We start from the raw sequence: 19,340 nt of genomic DNA, 5'->3' as shown, positions 1-19,340 counted from the left end.
AAATGTGACATCTGCCAGCGGATGAAAGGCTCCACCATAACATGCCACAGACACCATTACTAAAATTAGACAAACCTCTCATTTATTTGTATCTGGACTACTGGTGCCCCTTACAATCAGATGGGGCCTACAAGTATATCATGTTTGTAGTGAATTCATGCTGAAGATTCCTATGGGTATGGCTTCAGCGCTTGGCTGAGGCTCGAATGAAATATTTGCTAGTCTTTATAGGGACATATGGAGTTGGCACGTTACATTCTGAACGTGGCCCGGCGTTTAACTCTCGGGCTTACAAAAAGGCTATGGACATTATGGTCGTAGCATTGCGGTACTCCTCCCCATAATCCTGAGGGAAATTCGGTTGTGGAAAGGAAAAACTGGGTTCTAAAGCAAACTTTAACAGCTAGGGTATTAGGCAGGGGCGATAGTGGGGCCAATCTTTTATATGGGGTGCAACAAGCTCTCAATAACGAGCCAGGAAGTTCTCTAGGGGGTATCACTCCTTACGAGGTCCTATTTGGGACACAAATGTGGGTACCTGATCTTGATTGTGAAGGTGCAGTGGCGAATGAAAAACCATTTGATATCCAGGTTCGTTTGGCTGTTTTATAGGATCTAAATGAATCCAGGATACATCAAAGTAGCAGTTCAAGGAATAAAGACTGTACTTCTACCACCTCCTGCTGGAATAAAGGAGGAAAGATTTGTCTCAATTGATCTAATCAAACCACACTATGTGGGCGATAGATAGTAGTAGGCCTCATGGACTCCAAAGTAGTAGATGCCCTCCTCCCGCTACAATTCAAGAAGTTCAAACAGAAAGACTCATCCCGTTCGAAGAGCTTCCTGTACGGAATGAAGGACTATGCAACAATGCTATGAACCTCATTTATCATGCTTCAACTTCAAAATCAAGCTCAAAATAACACACAAGTTGCAATAAGACCAAATACTGATGTTTAATTCAAAATGCCTTGAAGAGAGCAAACTAAGATTTCAACAAATCCCGATGCAATTCCAACAATTAATCAAACTGCTTCTGCCTACTTCATAAACTTTGATACGTTTTCTTTGGATCCAAGTGAACCAGAAACTATACCAGACCACAAATCACGCAAGCAGCAAGATAAAGGCTTTCTAAACTTTCTCAAAAATACTTTTCTGATGTCGCCTTGGGTAGAACTCTGGGCAAATACTGGGATACTGTTCTTTCTTTTCTGGCTAGGCTTAGTTATACATTTTAGCATGCTTATTACCGTTATGGCATGGATAAATCCACCGGAAGGGGGGATTGCAATAATTCATAAACATGCTATACAGTGTACCGTTGAGCCTATGGATATCGTGGACAGCGAAGCTGGGTTTTTTCTATAACTGTATCTAATATTTATATCATAAAGGGGCTTTTGGTATATAGACCCTCAGGATCACCAACATGGTTTCCTCCTAGTTTGATCGAGTGTCTAATTCAGCCGGCACTACGGTATGAGAAAGTACTGCTACTGGGAGACATGAATCTCCATTTTGATGATGCTTCCAATTCTGGGGCTCAAGAGATTTGCCAAGAATTAGTAGCTCTACAGATGACATTAAAATCAGAGCTCCCCACACATCAATTAGGCCACTTACTTGACCCCATTTTTGCTAACTGCGGTGCTTTAGAAATAGAGCCCCTGCTCCCGGTCCTTTGGTTGGATCATTTCATGATCTCTTTTATGGTTAGGATGCCTTTTCTAAAGGCACAGGAGAAATTTGAAATCAAGAAAAAACATAGGGGATGGGCGGGCATCTTGCAAGAGAATTTTAATAAGGCCCTTTCACAGGGTGGGCCACCAGGTGGTCTGGATATTGATTCTGCCTGTGAGGCTTTAGACAGGAGTATCACGGACGCACTCGATAGTAACGCATCCTGGTCTGCAAAGGTGTCAGGGAGATAAGCAAAATCTGCCCCCTGGTTGGTGGATGAAATTAGAATGGCAAGGGCAGCCTTAAACGTCTTGAAAGACGATGGAGAAGAAACTTCTCGGCTCTTGTTAAGAGTGTACACAAAGCCAGTCTCAAGTGCTATAATGCCCTTATCAGAAAGACACGGGCTTCCTATTATAAGGAGTGGTTTGAGATAGCGGAGAATTCGGTCAAAGAGTTGTTCACTGTTTTCAAAGAGATATCCTCCTTGGCCAATATTGCAGCACCCATTAAAGGCTCAGTGGAGTCCTGTAACCGGGTGGCAGACTTCTTTGCAGAGAACTTGGAGAAGATGTACTCCACCTTCCCGGTCTCTGCTCTGGAGGGATGCATGGATGTTGATGTATTTACCAACACAATGGGGATAGAATGTCTTGATACATTCACTGCCCCATCGCATGACATACTGTGCAAAATAGCCACTAGCATCAAGTATGGCTCCCCAGAGAACCTGCAACGCCCAAGGTGCTGAGATTGAGTATTGAGACCTTCGAGCCCTGTATCAGACACCTCTAGAAGCTTTCTTTCAGCTCAGGCACTGTTCCAAAAAAATTGAAGGAGGCTGTTGTTCTCCCTCTGAAAAAGAAACCTAGTGTCAGCCTGGACCAACTGGACAATTTGCATCCGATCTTGCTTACCTTACTTTGCGAAAATTGCAGAGAAGGTAGTTAACATCCAACTGACGGCCCATATTAGTAAATATAGTTTACTTCACCCTACCCAGTTTGGCTTTCGAGCATCCTTTCGACTGAATCGTCTCTGCTTCTTTCTATTGAGACCATCCAGAAACATGTTGATGAGGGACAGACGGCGGCCTTAATTTTATTAGATTTAAGTGCCGCATGCATGGAGTTGTTTCTGCAAGACCACATTTTCCAGGTGGCGCAGTGATCCCATCTGTCTAAGAACATTAAGTTGAAACAGCGGGTGCCACAGGGATCCACCCTTAGTCTGACCCTATTAAATCTCAATGTCACTCCGGTTGCGGAAAAATTTGGGGTCAAAGTTGTGTCCTCATCAGACGACACCCAACTGGTGGTGTCACTAACACAATCTGATGAGAAGGCAGCCATTAATTTTACCACATGTCTGCAAGAACTGGCATCCTGGATGGCAAACAACTGCCTCAAATTGAATGTAAACAATATGGAGGTGCTGGTTATAGGTAAAGCACCATCAGTGTGGATGTTGGTTTGGTGGCCACAGACTTTGGGCCCTATCCCCAGGCCCAGCGAATAGGTTAGGAACTTGGGGGTGTGGCTTCATACCAAGCTCTTGTTTGAGCACCACACAAGGCAAGTGGCAGATACTTGTTTTGGAGTCCTGTGTGGACTCCGGAAGACCCTGGACGTGCTGCCTACTGCAACCAGGAAAACTATGGTTCATGCCTTGGTGACATCAAGGCTGGATTATCGAAATGTACTCTACCTGGGAGCTAATGTCAACTGTATACAGACAGTAGGCTCCAACGTATTCAGAACGCAGCAGCTCGCTTGGTTCTGATGATACCTAAGAGAGCCCTTCTTGGAGGGCGATGGTCTCCCTGCACTGGCTGCTAATTAAAGAGCAAATCTTGTTTAAGGCTCTCTGTGTCAGCCTCCGGATTCTACAAAGGAAGGGGCTCACATACCTACACAATCTTTTAACTTCTTATGTCCCTACCCGTCAATTAAGATCAAGTGGGAAGGGGCAGGTGAGCATACCTACCATCAGGAGGGCAAGGATGGGTGGTCGCTCCTTTTGTTTTTTTGTCGGCACAGCTAAGGAACAAACTCCTGTGGGGGCTGCAGAGGGAGGCTTCGGAGACGACCTTTCGTAAGGAGCTGAAGACTCATCTCTTTCCCTCAGATTAGCCTTTGGGTGTCTTCCCATAGTTCAGGGTCTTTTGTCTTTTGTGAAGTTTGCTTTAGGTCTGTACCACTGCATAGTGTAAACAGACGCTTTATAAACTTGAGTATTATTATTATTATTATTATTATTAATGGACGATACCTTCAACACAGACTTGCAGCCGGAAAAGTAAATTTGATTCTGAAGCCACATCAATCTTCTCATCGTGAACAAAGAGACTTGTCATCAGTGAGCATTACAGCAGTTCCTATACCGGATGTTATAGTTTGGGACAAGGTTGATTTCAATATATTCGATCCTACTGAACTTCTAAAAATTTCTCATGTGTTTAAAATGTCATTGAGTGATATCATTGCCTCCAGTACATTTTCTGATGATTGGAACTCTGAAACTGTTAATAACATGTTTTCTAATTTAGAGAAAACTGCTGCATTTCCAAACACTGAAATGCTAGAAGGTGCTTCAGACTATGACACTTTGTACTGTCACCAACATTATGGAATCATTTCTTGCACGAAACTATAACACCTAGAACATTTTTTAAGTACCACCAGTGGGAACATTGCCCTAAATCACCAAAAGGTAGTCCGTGAAACATTTGCACAGAAATTCCCATATTTTTCAGGTTTTAAAACTTCTGACCCAATGTCATTTTATTGGAAAGCGGCATCCACATCAGCACAAAAAATTAGGTGGATTAAGACCAAACAGATTTACTCTGCTTCCTTTATCACTTTCTTTATCGCCCAATTGTCTGATCTGGGTTTTGACCTATGAAAGGCCACAATAGACTTAAACTCAGTTTGGGTTTTAGAGACTGGCAAGTCCAGGGAACAGAAGCCCTATTTAGAGCACGCCTCATTCCACAGCAGATGATATTTCTAAATGACACTGTGCAACAGACATCCTGTCTTGGACTAGCCAAGAACAATGACCTGAACACACCTCCGTTTCCAACACCATCACAGATGGACGGGTAGCAAAATTCAACTTTACAAGAAGGGGTAGAAGTAGATGATATTTTCTGGTTCAATAGATTAGATCCTGATTGGAAAGGATGGTTGGTTTGCCCGTACACACAAACAAATGTCAGCAAATTTTCTGGGGTACCACCGAAGGGTTCAGCATCCATAGGCCAGACCCATGCTATGGACAAAGAGAACATCCAGGTGTAGTGATATCATACAGTGTTGGGAAGTTGTGCCTTGATTGGCTAGAAACCTCAATACTCACAGAAGTGAAACAGCACTTATCCTTACTCACACATGATATGTAGCTTAGGCCACAGGATACCACGTCAGACACGTATGCTGGCATTTATGCTGCTTACAATGATATTTGGAAAATATCCAAAAAAGAGGCCACAGAGAGAATTCTTGAAATAGATATTAACTTAGAGAAGGCATTAGCGGTAGCGGATAATGGGTTAACAGCTCCAGGATAGATTACCTAGGCAACATTGTATCTTCTGCAATAGGCATACTGAAACAAGATTTGGCCATATTACAACATGGGCAATCTCAGTTACGTTCTATTATGTTGTTAAGCTGGACACTACAATCTTTGCGTGTAGGCTACGTGCCTTGCCATTTTATCAATAGTACGTCCCTGTTTCTGAATAAAATCTAACTGATAAACAGGTAGAAATGGCACAAAGGGGAGCAACATATACAATGCTGCGTGACTGGATAGATTACCATTTATGGTAGCTGAATTACCATCCACGGAATGGCTAATCCATGGCCACATCATTCTACTGGTCACTCATTTTCAGTTTCAATATTGCCTTAAGCAACTGCAAGGAGGCGAAAATGAAAAAATGGGTAAGGAATGCATAAGGAATCTTGGGAATTACCTACAGATTTTGATGCCAGAGTGGGGATCGAGAAGTGTTTCTAAGTGGTTCAAACTGCAATAACGCTTTGAGTGGTTCACTTAACATCCTTACATTACCTCTGCCACTCGAGTTTCCTCAAACAGTGAATGCAGACGGCGTCTGTTTTTGAATCCTCATAATGGTATTTTTCACTCAGTAATCCATTTACGTTTGTCTAGGAAACATCACATTCATTTATACTAAAAGAATACACGCCTGTAGTTTGGCACTTGCACTTCAGTTAACATCTTATGTGCATCATCAATGTTGTTCAGATTTTAATAATTGATTGTTCTTTTGTTAGTGGGTTGCGACTTTGATTTGGTGTCTTCTTTGTTTGTGTATGTCATGACATTTTTATATTCCGTAAATTGTGACGATTTTAGGTAATTATATACAATAAACTGTGACTAATGAGTGGTTCTCTCATGTTCCAGGATAATTTACTACATGGAGCTTGTATTGGTTAAGCAGCAAACGTGTCCTGACACCTGCAAGGGACTCCAGCAGTTGTGATTACACTGGTATTCAAGCTGCTCTCGAATGGGAGTTGCTTGATGCTGAATGATCAAGGTGGTTGTGGGATACTTCTGGAGATTGTTTATCTGGTCACGGTGAACTCAAGGGTGACTTGCTGTATGCAAGTATTGTTTCCCCCAACAAGTACAGTCAGGGAGGCGTGCTATGGCCTTCACTAAATGATTCCTTTATACAATTTGATACTTTGAGCAGAATGAAAGCCATGCTTTTACAGCAAACTGTGCCCTTAACCTCTGCCAGGGAGACCCTTGATCTTCAAATCGCAAGGACCTCGGCTGAGATACAGGCACTCACACGTACAAACTGACCTTCTCATTACACAGAAATGGTGGGATGCATCTTTAATATGTCTGATACGAGTGGTATTGTACACCTATTTAAGACCGTAGGGTCAGGTTTTCTAAACACCTTTCAGACAGTCCTCGGAGTTATTACAAACTTTATACACTTCATATTGGGAAGTATTTTTGGAGGTCTTCTGCTGAACCGCTCTCAATAGCAGGTATCCTGATTGTTATTATTCTGCTATGCCATGGATGGCCCAATCACCAACGAGATGGCAAAAGCACTCCTGGAGCATAAATATCATGAACCCATGTTACAACATCTAGGCACACCTCGCCTGCGGGAACTGAGTGCCTCATGGTTCCTATTGTTTAGACCAGTCTGGATGGACTGCATCTTACCTGTCCCTCGATGCATGTTTTGCGAAGAAGAATGTGTGTTAGATCTCTATCTGACACTGCCATCAGCAACACCACTGGACATGAATACCATGCTGGAACTGGTGAGGGTCCATGCTTGGCAATGTCCCCAGCGTATTCCTATCTTGATAGCTGCATTCCTTGAGAACCCACGGCGGTGGAAACCTGAAATAATCTTCGTTGTTCTAAGCTGAAGACATCTTCGTTGTGGCATCCATTTTGTTAGGCTTGTAGAACTCCCGTCTTCACCATTGCTTGCCCTTCTATTCTGCTTGAGTCATCAACTTTAGTTAACCCTTTCTGTCCCAAGCCAAACTAATGTACGTGCTGAGAACAGGCGTGTAGCTGCTAAAATGCACCTGGTTAAAGATGTAACTGTCGACCATTTATTGCTGTTGTAAACAGCTCTGTTCTCCTCCCACTTTGCTGACTAAGTGATCATCCATCTGCCCTAGTTTGTCAGCTATTTCTGTGTCTTAACTTGTTCTTTCCATTTCTGTCTATATGCTTACTTTGCAACAAATGTGTATAAAATATGCATGGTCTGTGTATTCAATGTACTACCTCCTGCAACACTTGAGGGTGTTGTATTGACGTAGTCCCGATCATGAGTGATTAATAAACTTGTTATTCTGATTCCAACTTCGGAGCCGATATCTATTTATTGGTCTACGGACCCGTTGACAAGAGAAGGGTGACACTGCACTGGTGTGCACATTAAAAGGAACATTTTCACACCGCATGTGTCTTTTGCTACAACTGGGTTGAGCATCAGCTCTTCCACTAGCACTCAGGTATCGACTACAGCACCAGCTGCCTCTGCACCAGCTTTGGTAGTTCTGAGTATCACCTGTGCTCCATTTACGTGCTCTGCGAGGTATTACATAGATCGTCCTCAGCAACATCGAGCAACAACAATGTTACGTCTCCCAGCCAGGACACTTAATCTATAATTGGCTCATCGTGTGCTGGGAAAGAAATCAGAAGTTTTCTTTTTCAAAACTCGACTAAATTTGGAACATTTCCTTTAATTGACACTTTCACTGGGAAAGCGGCCTTCTGATGCTTGAAGTGGTTTGATTTATATAAACGTACTCACCTAGGACTTTGGCTTAAAGTGACTTTTCCAATCCTAACTTTTGAGAATAATTTTTTTCTCTCCCCCCCATTACACTATTTTTAAATGGTTTTACATATTTTATGAAGCTCACTGATATGTTTATGCGCTGCTACCTAGTAAAAAGAGTAGTTCACTTGCATTTTTAAAATTGTTGACTGCTCGGAAGCAGAGTGGGTGTTATGTTTCATGTAGGTGCCCTAAAATAGGCCTGGGTAATATCATACACCTTCACCTACATTATCTACCTTATACCACACAGTTACGAGCCTTTAGGATTGAAAGTTTACCTAATTCTAGTCCTGGGCACAGGAGGAGGGTTTTTCTCTACAAAATAGCGTTCTATAACTTCATCAATAGACTCATAGAGTATGAATGAATATTCAGAAGGGTTCTTTGGAAACCAGGCAGAGGCTCCACCACCTGCAAAATATCTACGTACAAGGTTCATCCCATGCGTCATCCTCAAATTCAACAATGGCAACAAAGAAACCCTAGATACTTTCTGTATACATACTGCACATCTTGCTAGGGTTCAATAGAGGGAACCAAGTCTTCCAAGTCGACACACTGACCAGAGACACTGAGGCTCCGGCATGCAGACGCTCCAGCTGACAGTGGACTTACACATCCCTCGTGGGATGTCCGACTCAAGACCAGGACGGGTTCTCACACTCTGGGTCCGATTCACAGAACTAACTTAAGACAAAATCCTAAACCTACTACCAATTTGGTATACACAGAAGGCACTTGCTCATTTTGGTATTCACAGAAGGCACTTACTCATTTCGTTATTCACAGAAGTTAGGAGTCCTCCTAACTTTAGGACTCCTAAATGCCTTCTGTGAATACCGAAAGTCTTAAAGTTAGGATTTGTCTCGGTTTAGGAGTGGAAAAGTTAGGGCTCCTAACTTTAGGACTCCTAAATGCCTTCTGTGAATACCGAAAGTCTTAAAGTTAGGATTTTTCTCAGGTTAGAAGTAGTAAAGTTAGGACTGGGGGGCGCATTTCTGGCCCACGGAACTTGGCACCCCACCAACTCCCGCGAACACTGTAAAGAGCCTGGGCGTGACCATCGACGCTCGGTGGTTTCATCCTGCTCCTTCCAACTTCCTAAGATCCGCAAAATTAGTCACCTACTCCCCCTGCTGCTCTAATCCAAGTGATTGTCTCCCTAGTGCTCTCCCGTTTGGACTTCTCCAATTCCCTCTACCACGGCCTTCCCAAAACACTTCTCCACCGCCTACAGGCAGTCCAAAACCAAGCAGCTCGCCTCATTCACAAATCTCCTAAATGGCAATCAGCCAAACCACTGCTGCACAAATTACACTGGCTGCCTATAGAGCAGAGAGCGGCCTTCAAGGTGGGTTGCCTCACGTTCAGAGCACTTCATGGCACCAGCCCCGCCTTCATAACCTCACTCATCCACCCTTATCGCCCCACTCGCGATTTACGCTCTTCCCATCTTCAAAAGCTTGTCGTGCCCAAAATAAGAACCAATAAATTCGGTGGACGAAGGTTCGCCTTCTTGGCCCCAAAATTCTGGAATCCCCTCCCTATGGCCATTAAATCCAGTAGCTCCCTCCTTCTTTTTAGGAAACAGCTCAAAACTCTCCTCTTCCCCCCCACCCTGCTAAACCTTGTAAACCTCCTCAGTCTGCACCCCCTCTGTCCTACAGCGCCAGGAAACTCATGGTGTCAGTGCGCTCTATAAATGTCACTTAATAATAATGATAAGTTACAATGTGCTGAATACGCGTTGATAGAGGCGGTTAAGGGGAAACTTGACACTACACAGGTACAAACTGAGGTCGCATGCTATAAATAAGGAGTGGGCCAAAGACATAGCAAAGAAATATCATGTTTTCAGGAGAGAGTTTTATGAGATTGGCGAGGCAACTGGTAGATGCTTGGCCAAATTAGATGTAAGGAGGCTAAAAATACAATTACAGATATTAAGGATTCGACAGGGATTATAGTAGAAACACCAGAGGAGCGTTTGACTGTGTCTCCTAGCAATTTTTATGGGCAACTATGAGGTGGCAGGGGTTCGGAACTGGATTTTTCCAGGCTGTTAAAACTATGTACAGATCCCCAAATGCGCAGGTCTGTGTGCTGGGACTTGAATCGATCCCCATAGTGATATCAAGGGTTACCCGATAGGGCGACCCCTGCTCTCCTCTGTTATTTGTGGTATATATTAACCCGCTCCTAAACTTACTGGAATATAGGCTAAATACACAACTAAAGAGCCTCAGGCAGAAGCGGGTTAATATTTTAGCATAAGCAGATGATATTGCACTAGTTTCGCCGGACCCTGCCACCACATTGGTAGAGACAGAACAACTAGCATCAATATATGGGATGAGCTCAGGCTATAAATCAAATGTGGCCAAGACACAGCTTATATGTACAGACCAAGCACACTTTAATGATCCAAGGGTGTTGGAGGAGGCAACGTATCTGGGGGTGCATTTGAATGAGTGCCTTGATATGATGTTTCTGCCCAATTGGGAACCTATGTTACGCAAGATTAAAGAGGAATTAGATAAATCAAATCAAATCAGATGTTTGTTAAACGCAACTACTCACCCGTAAGGGTCTCGAGGCACTGGGGGCGTGGGGGGGTTCGCAGGTTCCAGTCCATCAAGAAGGGGTTCTGTCGAAGAGCCAGGTTTTGACGTTTCTTGCAAAGATGCGGAGTGATGTTATCTGTCTGAGGTGGAATGGAAGGTTGTTCCAGGCACTGGCCACATGGAAGTACAAAGAGCGCCCTCACAATCTGGTCTTTCTGGTGTGGGGGACCATGGCGTAGGAGAGCTGGGCTGATCGTAGGGTCCTTTGGGGTGTGTGGAATTTGAGTTGGCTGATTAGGTATGCTGGTCCAGTGTCATGGAGGGCCTTGTGAGCATAAGTTAGCATCTTGAAGGTGACTCTAGCTTCGATGTAGAGCCAGTGGAGTGTGCGCAGGTGTTGGGAGATGTGGCTTGGCAGGTTGAGAACCAGTCTTGTGGCAGCATGTTGGATGTTCTGTAGCTTGCGGGTGAGGTTTTGGTTTATTAGGGCATAGAGTGCGTTGTCGTAGTCGAGCCTGCTGGTGACCAGGGCGTAAGTGATGGTCTTTCTGTATTTTAGGGGGATCCATTTGAAGTTATTACGTAGGAGGTGGTGGGTGTGGAGCAGGAGGGGGAGACGGAGTTTCTCTGGCGGTCCATTTTGAGCTCTGAGTCCAGGATGATTCCCAGGTTGCGTGCGTTGTACGTGGGAGTGGGCGGGCTTCCGAGGGTGGGGGGCCACCAGGGGTCATTCCAGGCGTTTGGGTTTTGGCCCATGATGAGTACTTCCATTTTGTTTGTGTTTAGATGTAGGCAGCTGTTTTTCATCCATTTGGCGATGGCTTCCATGCCTTCTTGAAAGTTGTGTCTTGCGGTGTTGCGTTAGTTGGATAGGGAGGGGATGAGTTGGGTGTCGTGTGTGTATGACACAATGTTGAGTCCGTAGGCTCTGACGATGGGGGCGAGGGGAGCAATGTAGACGTTGAAGAGCGTAGGGCTGAGGGAGGATCCCTGGGGGACACTGCAGGTGGTGGTTGTAGGGTCTGAGATGAAAGGTTGGAGTATGACCTGCTGCGTTCTGCCAGAGAGGAAGGAGCAGATCCAGTCGAGGTCCTTGTCTTGGATTCCTGTGTCATGGAGTCAGCGTATTAGGGTGCGGTGAGAGACTGTGTTGAACACCGCTGCGAGGTCGAGGAGGATGAGGGCTGCTGTTTCTCCTTTGTCCAGTATGGTATGGATGTCGTCTGTTGTGGCAAGGAGGGCGGTTTCCATACTGTTGGTTTTTCTGAAGCCAGATTGGGAGGAGTCGAGGATGTTGTGCTCTTGGATGAATGTGGCGAGTTGGCTGCTGATGGCTTTCTCGATGACTTTCGCTGGGAACGGGAGCAGGGAGATAGGTCTGTAGTTTTTGAGGTCGGTGGGGTCCACCGAGGCTTTCTTCAGGAGGAGGTTGATCTCAGCGTGTTTCCAGTCGTCAGAGAACGAGGCAGTTGCCAGGGAGCGGTTAATGGTGTGGCAGAGCATGGGTGCAGAGGTTCGTGGGGGCCCCGGAGTGGATAGACTTCATCGTCTTCAGTGGGTCTTCGTGGTGGTTGTCGCTCACTGGCTTCAGGGTGTCAGGGGTGGTTGGTGAGGGTTAAGTGTGTTGGTTGTCTTCGTCGAAGTTGTCGTAGATGCTCTTGATTTTATGGTGGAAAAAGGTGTAGAGTTTGTCGCAGGGGTCTTGTGAGGGAGGGATGTCGGTGTACTTGATGGTGGGTTGGGCGAACTCCTTGATGATGTTGAAGAGTTCTTTGCTGTTGTGTACATGAGTGGAAATTCTGTCTTCAATCGCTTTTTTCCTCGTTTTTCTGATGAGTTGGTAGTGGGCGTTGGAGGCGACTCTGAAGTTGTTGTGGGCTTCAGTAGATTTGGTGTTCCTCCAGCCCTTATCAAGGGGGCGGCAAGTGCGTCTGGACTCTCAAAGTGATGAGGTTAGGATGGAAGACCTTCACTGGTCAATGCTGGCAAGGTGTAATGTTTTGAAAATGAATATTCTCCCAAAAGTCCTTTATTTTTTCACGGATGTTCCATTAGAAATTGCTGGGAAACAGATTCAGAAATTACAATCTATATGTAGTAGCTTCTTGTGGGCCCAGGGTAAACTCCGCCCAGCGATGAAATTTATGACCCTTCCGCGAGTATGAGGAGGCTGGGCGGATCCCTATTTTCAGTATTACTATTGGGCATGATTACTACAACACATGGGAATCTTATTAGTTCGGGAGAACGAGGAAAATGTAGATGAAATACCGCATATTTTCCAGATATTATTGGATTCTACAGCAGAGAGAAGTTCTTTAAAGATTCTTGAGCCCAGCTATTTCCAAAAAACATGTTTCAAGGCGGTCCAGGTCGCCCATAAGGCTTGACTTCAGATTCAGAGATATCTGCAGATTGATAGGATGAATTATTACACCCCCACGGATACTCCAGCTCTACTTCCCTCTATTTTTTCAGATGGTATTATGAATAGATGGAGATGTAAAGGCATTCAGATTCTAGGAGACTTAGTAGGCAGCAGTGGTGTTAGGACATACGCTTTGTTAATGTCTAAGTATGATCTCACTAAAGCAGACTTTTTTAAATACCTACAGATTTGTGACTATTTGATTAAAAGAGGCAATGCTCCACGCCTAGCACAGAAAAATAACTTACTAGAGGTAGTAAAGGGACGGCCGAGGATCGAGTATTTATACCAAGCACTTATTGAAATACAAAACAATAATCTAGAGGAACAGAATGCTAAATGGAACACCAGGCTGTCCCTCGGAGGAAACATCCTACAAAAATCTATTATATTAGCTGATAAACTTTTATTCTCCTCCAGTCTCAAAACTCAACAGTACAAGACCATGTTTTATTTGTATTACACACTTGCAAAAATTGCTCGCTGGGAGGGGTGAATGAAGATAAGTGCACTTGGTGTGGGATGGATCAGGCAGACATAGTCCATATGTCCTCTCCATGTCGAGAACTGAAACAGTTAATTAATATGATGCAGACCTTATTGGCGGTAGTAACGGGGTCACAGATTGTGATAACCCCTAAAGTTATGTTACTGGGGGTATTAGAAGATGGTGTGTTAGCACAGGGAATGTATACATGGAGATCTTTAATATATATTGCTGTTGCAGTGGCTAGAGTATGTATAGCATCACTGTGGTGGCAGAAAGAACCCCCCACCTTTGAAATGTGGAGAGGAAGGTTGTATGCTATATGTAAACTGGAAACTAACCTTTATGCCATCAAAGGGTTACAGAAACAGAGACTGGGTATTAAGATCTGGGGGGGCTCCTATTGAGCACTAAACATCTGCAATGCATTAAGATGATCCTCGGAAGGCCTATATCTGATATTACTCATATTGGTGTCTCCCCCTAGAAACTTGCTTTTTATATACTCATTTTTATAGAGAATGGAGGAAGTATACGATTTGCTTTTTTGGTTTAATTTGTACTGGAGTTGCAACCTGTATGTTTTTGGAGTGATCAAATTGTATAATGCTCTATGTCTTCCTCTTTTTTTTGTTATTATTCTCCTGCATTCATGGTTTCTGTACATGTTTTCTGCTAATGGCTACTTGCTTAAAATTTTTAAAAAAAAATAAAAATAAAAGGAAGGGTTCTCTTTCAGTGCAAAACCTATGGCAGACACTATGTACTATGGTGAAAAGGTGCATGCACCAACGTTAGGGAGACAGAAGGATGCTACCATATCTCTTTGGATATTTTGCCATTCTGCTCTCTCCCTTTCATGCAACACTGCATTTTTCGTTGCTGAGGTGTGTTGCCTGAGCCTTTAGTAAATATACACAACAGACTTCGATAGAGCCAAAGTAGGGCTAATAGACCTCAGGAGACACGAAAAGTGGAAGACTAACGATGCCTAAAACGTTTTATCTTCTTACATTTATGTTTTTGTTATCATTATGCACCTTTTTGTCAAGAAACAAATATTACATGTTAAAAGGTCTCACATTTAAAAAATGTGTTTTTTGTTTCCTTGCATTCTTTCTGGCTGTATAGGAAGAAGTTTTATTGTAGCCTTCACTGAAAATTTGGGAACTCCAGCCACCCTCGCACTAGAGCTGAGCAGTTATGATGAGCCATGCATGGTGCAGGTCACAGTCCCCTCTCCGCCCTACAATCAGACTGTGCTCTTGGCGAAGAACAGCACAACAGAGGTGGTTCTACCTTCAGACTACATGCTCACTGAGGGTGAAAGATCAAGGAAGCTGGTGACGGTGAGCTCAGATGCAGATATTTCAGTCATTGCGTTTAACAAGCATATGTACACTGCTGATGCCTTCACCTGCCTCTCCAAACAAGACTTGGGCACAGAGTACTTTGTTTTCACAGCCGTAAGTTGGTTTGGAAACTATTTTGCTGTTGGCAATGGCGAAGATGTTGAGACTCAAGTCAATATCACAGTGTCCGGCTCCTTGGTCGTTGATGGAACCAGATATGAAGACAAACAGATGGTCACCATCACCCTGGCTCCACAGGAGGTCATTCTGCTCAGTGACGCTAATGACCTGACCGGTACCAGAGTTGTTTCTTCAGCACCTGTGGCTGTTTTCAGTGGTAGTAAATGTTACAACTCACCATCTAGTTTCTGTGACACTCTAATCGAACAGCTATATCCTGTGCAAAGTTGGGGGCAACAATTCGTTGTATTCCCGCTGATGACTAAAGAAGTGAGAGACCGTATTATCATCGTCGCTGCAAGACCAAACACCACAGTCACTCTTCGTACTCAAAGCACCACCCTACAGTACAGCCTTCAGCCTGGGTCTCACGTCAGCATGGACTTAGAAACAGGGATGCTTGTGGATGCCACCGAGCCAATCATGGTCGGATATCTCTTCCAGGGCGGCCACAGTCCATTACCATTCATATTCGATCCTTTCTTAGCAACCGTTCCACCCAGCAACTTTCCTTGGAGATACTACAAGTTTGTTACCAATGCCTTTTATTACAACTACCTATTTATTGTGTCTCGCTCATCCTCCTCGTCATCCGACTTTCTTCTCGACTACAGACCACTGAGTGATTATGGACCGACAGAGCAGGACCTGGAAGGCTTCACAGGTTGGGAAGTGAGTTTAGGGAAAATCGGAGGGCAACATGAAATTTCCCATCAGTCGGAGACATTTAGCATTTATGTATATGGAGTTGAATTTGGTGTATCTTACGGATATTCACTTGGCCAAGGTGAGTCATTTTCAGGTATTGAACAATTACATTTTTATATTTGCCATTTTTTAAATATTTCTGATGCTGTTTGATCTGTGAAAATACTGTGTTTGTATGCACATGGTATGTATGTGCATTTGTGAAAGAGATCTATCTAGAAAGGAAAAGAGTGCAGACTGTAGGTCAGAGACACAATATGATTCAGGATCTTTTACAAGAAGCAGAATGTAGAGGGAGGTCATGGGCGTCAATTCACCAAAAGGCCTGGGGTACCGGAAGTGGCTTCAAATGCCCCTTGACCTTCACTTTCACTCATACATATGTTTATGCATACACACACACCCACATACACACACACTATCTTACATAAACACACTCAAAACTGCAAGCATACACACAGCATATATACATTTGAGAGCACTTTTTAGGTCTCGCCCTGGAACAGGGACGGAGACTTATAGTCGGCTGATGCCGGGGAATGAGGGACACAAAACTGGCACGATTTTTAGCAGTCGGATTTGGCTGCGCGAACGCGCACGTTCCGTCCTGCGCCGCCCTCCCAGCCTACTGCGCATGCGCCGCCCTCCCAGCCTACCGCGCATGCATGCATGCACACAGACACAGACACACACACACACACACACACGTCGCAGACAGACACTCGCTCACACACACACCCCCTCCCCCACAGTCACACACACGCACTCCAAGACACATACACACACGCACGCACACACATACACACACATACACAGGCCGCCCCCCCCCCCGCGCCTACATGCTCCTCTCCCTCCGCCCGCCCGCCGCTCAGCAACGCACTCACCGGCTTCCTCTCCTCAGCTGCAAGGCCCGGCAGCAGGACTCTTCTTCCCTCCTTCGGCACTGGGGCGCAGGGTAGGCTCCTGCCTGCTCCGGTGCTCCCTGCTCCCAACACGGCTCCAATCGCGGCTCTTCCGTGGGAGGCGGGGTAGGCTCCCGCCCTCCTACTTCCTGTTTCCGGGTGTCGCGCCGGCCTGCCTGACTTCCTGGTCGCAGGCCGGCAGAGTAACGAGGATGTTTTGCGGTATGTATTTATTTATTTAATTATGCATTTTTATATAGCGCAGACTTTACCCGAAGGCGGTATTTATTTATTTATGTATTTATGCATTTTTATATAGCGCGGACTTTACCCGAAGGCGGTATTTCTTTATTCATGTATTTATGCATTTTTATATAGCGCGGACTTTACCCGAAGGCGGTAATGCTTGCCTTAGCGTAATGGTGTTCCTTCTTAATTTATTGGTGGTGTCCCTGTTAGAATTATTCCCACTTTTAGTCTAGCAATGCTTGGCATGATGTTGGCATCTTTGGCATTATTGAGCCCATCCCTGGTATAATGGGACCACAACGTATTGTGGGCATTCTTGACCCAATTGTGCTTCTCTTCACCAGCGGTGATGGTCATCCCTGGCATGCGATGGGTGTTCATGGAATTGGATGTTGATATGTAGACATGTAAAGCCAGACTCTGTCCATGGGGCAGTAATATTCATGAGTACTTGATGACATGGAGATCAAAGATACAACTAAAACTGAAAAGCCATTATTTTGAGAGACTGTCATATTTGTTTTTGGGAATCAGAAATATTTATTAAAATGAAATGCTTGTAATAACAAGCCAATGCATGATTACCAGCTGTGATCGTGTTTTCAAAATGTTTGTAAAGTTGATATTAAAGTGATAATTCATGCTAATTTCTGTAGTCTTATTTACATCTTGTTTACAATTATACTATACTACTAATGTATGTTTACTAGCCATAACTGTACTGTTATATGTTACATTTTAATTACAGTGTTTGCCTTTTACAATCATTTTCTTACAAACTACCTCGTAAAACAAAAATATTTATGGCTAAAATATTTTGCACTGTTTGCACAATATATTTGTGATGTTTACACTTACCTATTTGAAATTAAAATGTACAAATGGACATTTAGTCAATTACCATTAAAAAGTTTAACTTTTTTGCTAAGATATTCTTGTAATCTTTTATGCAAACAAATTTAAATACTGCATAAATAATTTTAACAACAAATACTTTATATGTAGCTTTTTATGTACATAAGAAAACTATAGCATAAAGCAAAAAACATTGCCATTTACAATAAAAATAGCTCAAACTTAAATAATGCGAGACCTATTGCATTGCAAATGCTTGTTTACTTACCTCAGCTGCCAGAAAAAGACCCATGCCAGCTATAGGCTTTTAATGCACACTGGATTCCTTTGGAACATTTTGATAAATCAAATGTCTTCTGCTCAGTTGGGAGATGTTTGCCTTGGTGGACACGGTGACAGCAGATAGACAAAATCTCCAAATCCATTTAACCAATGGGAGTACTCAGGATAAGAAGGTCCCATCAGATCATGCAGTAACTGATAAGTGCCAAATATCTTGCCACATAATTGGAACCTTAGATCTTAAGAGAATGTTGGTAAAGGACCCTCGATTGGAGAGTCAGAGGTCAGAAAGCAGAAATGGCAAAGAACCCCTGGCGGGAACCTGAACCTAGATCACAAAGTTAGTAACACAGAGAGACAGATAGCCTAGTCACCCCAGAAGAATAGAAATTACCATAACACACTTAGAAACCCCCAAGAGAAAGTCTTTAGCTTCTCTCATGCTGAGATCAGCGTGTCTGATTAAGTGGAATTCAATTATACCTTTTGACACAGTTTTCAACTAAGCCGCCAATGTCAATTCATCCTTTATTCACAAATTTCTTTGCAACCGCCAATGCGATTTGTCCACAATCGGACTTATTCAGGGCTCACAATGTAAGCTTTGTGTGTTTTCATATATCCGTTGCCAATATGTTTTACCAATTGATTTGGAAATACGTGTATCCAAACACAGTATATGTACTGATTAGAAAAGGCTCAATTATAAGTGTGTCTAACGGTGAGCACCTGTCTCTCCGTGATCGTCTGGCTCAAAAGGAAGTTCTTGGTTTTAAAGGTATTGTTGCCTGGCATGGGTATCGAAGGAAGTTCCTTCATGATGTCGTAGATGTGATCATACTTCTTCTGGCCCTGGATGAGACGTGCTGATGTGTGTAGTGGCGTCACTAGGGGGGTGCGGACCGCACCGGGTGACACCCTCACACGGGGGTGACACCATCTGTAATGAGCAATGAGTAATGTTTTGTTCTTTCTAAAAGCGACCGCTATGAGACCTAAAATGTCAAAATAAACCAAGCAGGCGCTCAGTTTCGAAAGCCTTTCCAAAAGGCATTCACCTTTGAATAAATAAATACTTTACCGATTCTGCTCGCAGGTACAGATTAGTTGTATCCATTAATTCAGTATGTGCATAAGAATGAATAAATAATGCCAACATTTGGGATTTTACAGAAACTCCGAGGCTTATGGTCTTCTTAGCATCTGTGGAAATCTCAGCTATAACTAAACTGATTTTAATTCCACTTACATTTCAATTTATATTTTTA

At 43.7% G+C, this 19,340-nt stretch overlaps 1 protein-coding gene across 1 annotated transcript in view; it reads left to right on the top strand.

The window, feature by feature from the left end:
* The window catches only part of LOC144827852 (IgGFc-binding protein-like), a 130,065-nt gene extending 114,128 nt beyond the window's left edge, over positions 1-15,937 (top strand). The window contains exon 2 of the mRNA XM_078686016.1: positions 14,676-15,937. Within this exon, the coding sequence (XP_078542142.1) occupies positions 14,676-15,937 (1,262 nt within the window). The remainder of the gene's footprint in view (positions 1-14,675) is intronic.
* The last annotated feature ends 3,403 nt before the right edge of the window (positions 15,938-19,340 follow it).

This window comes from Lissotriton helveticus, chromosome 4_1 (genome assembly GCF_964261635.1).
Source record: "Lissotriton helveticus chromosome 4_1, aLisHel1.1, whole genome shotgun sequence".
Lineage (NCBI taxonomy): Eukaryota > Metazoa > Chordata > Amphibia > Caudata > Salamandridae > Lissotriton > Lissotriton helveticus.
Note: the sequence above shows the minus strand (reverse complement) of the source record. Positions and strands in the feature narration are given on the sequence as shown.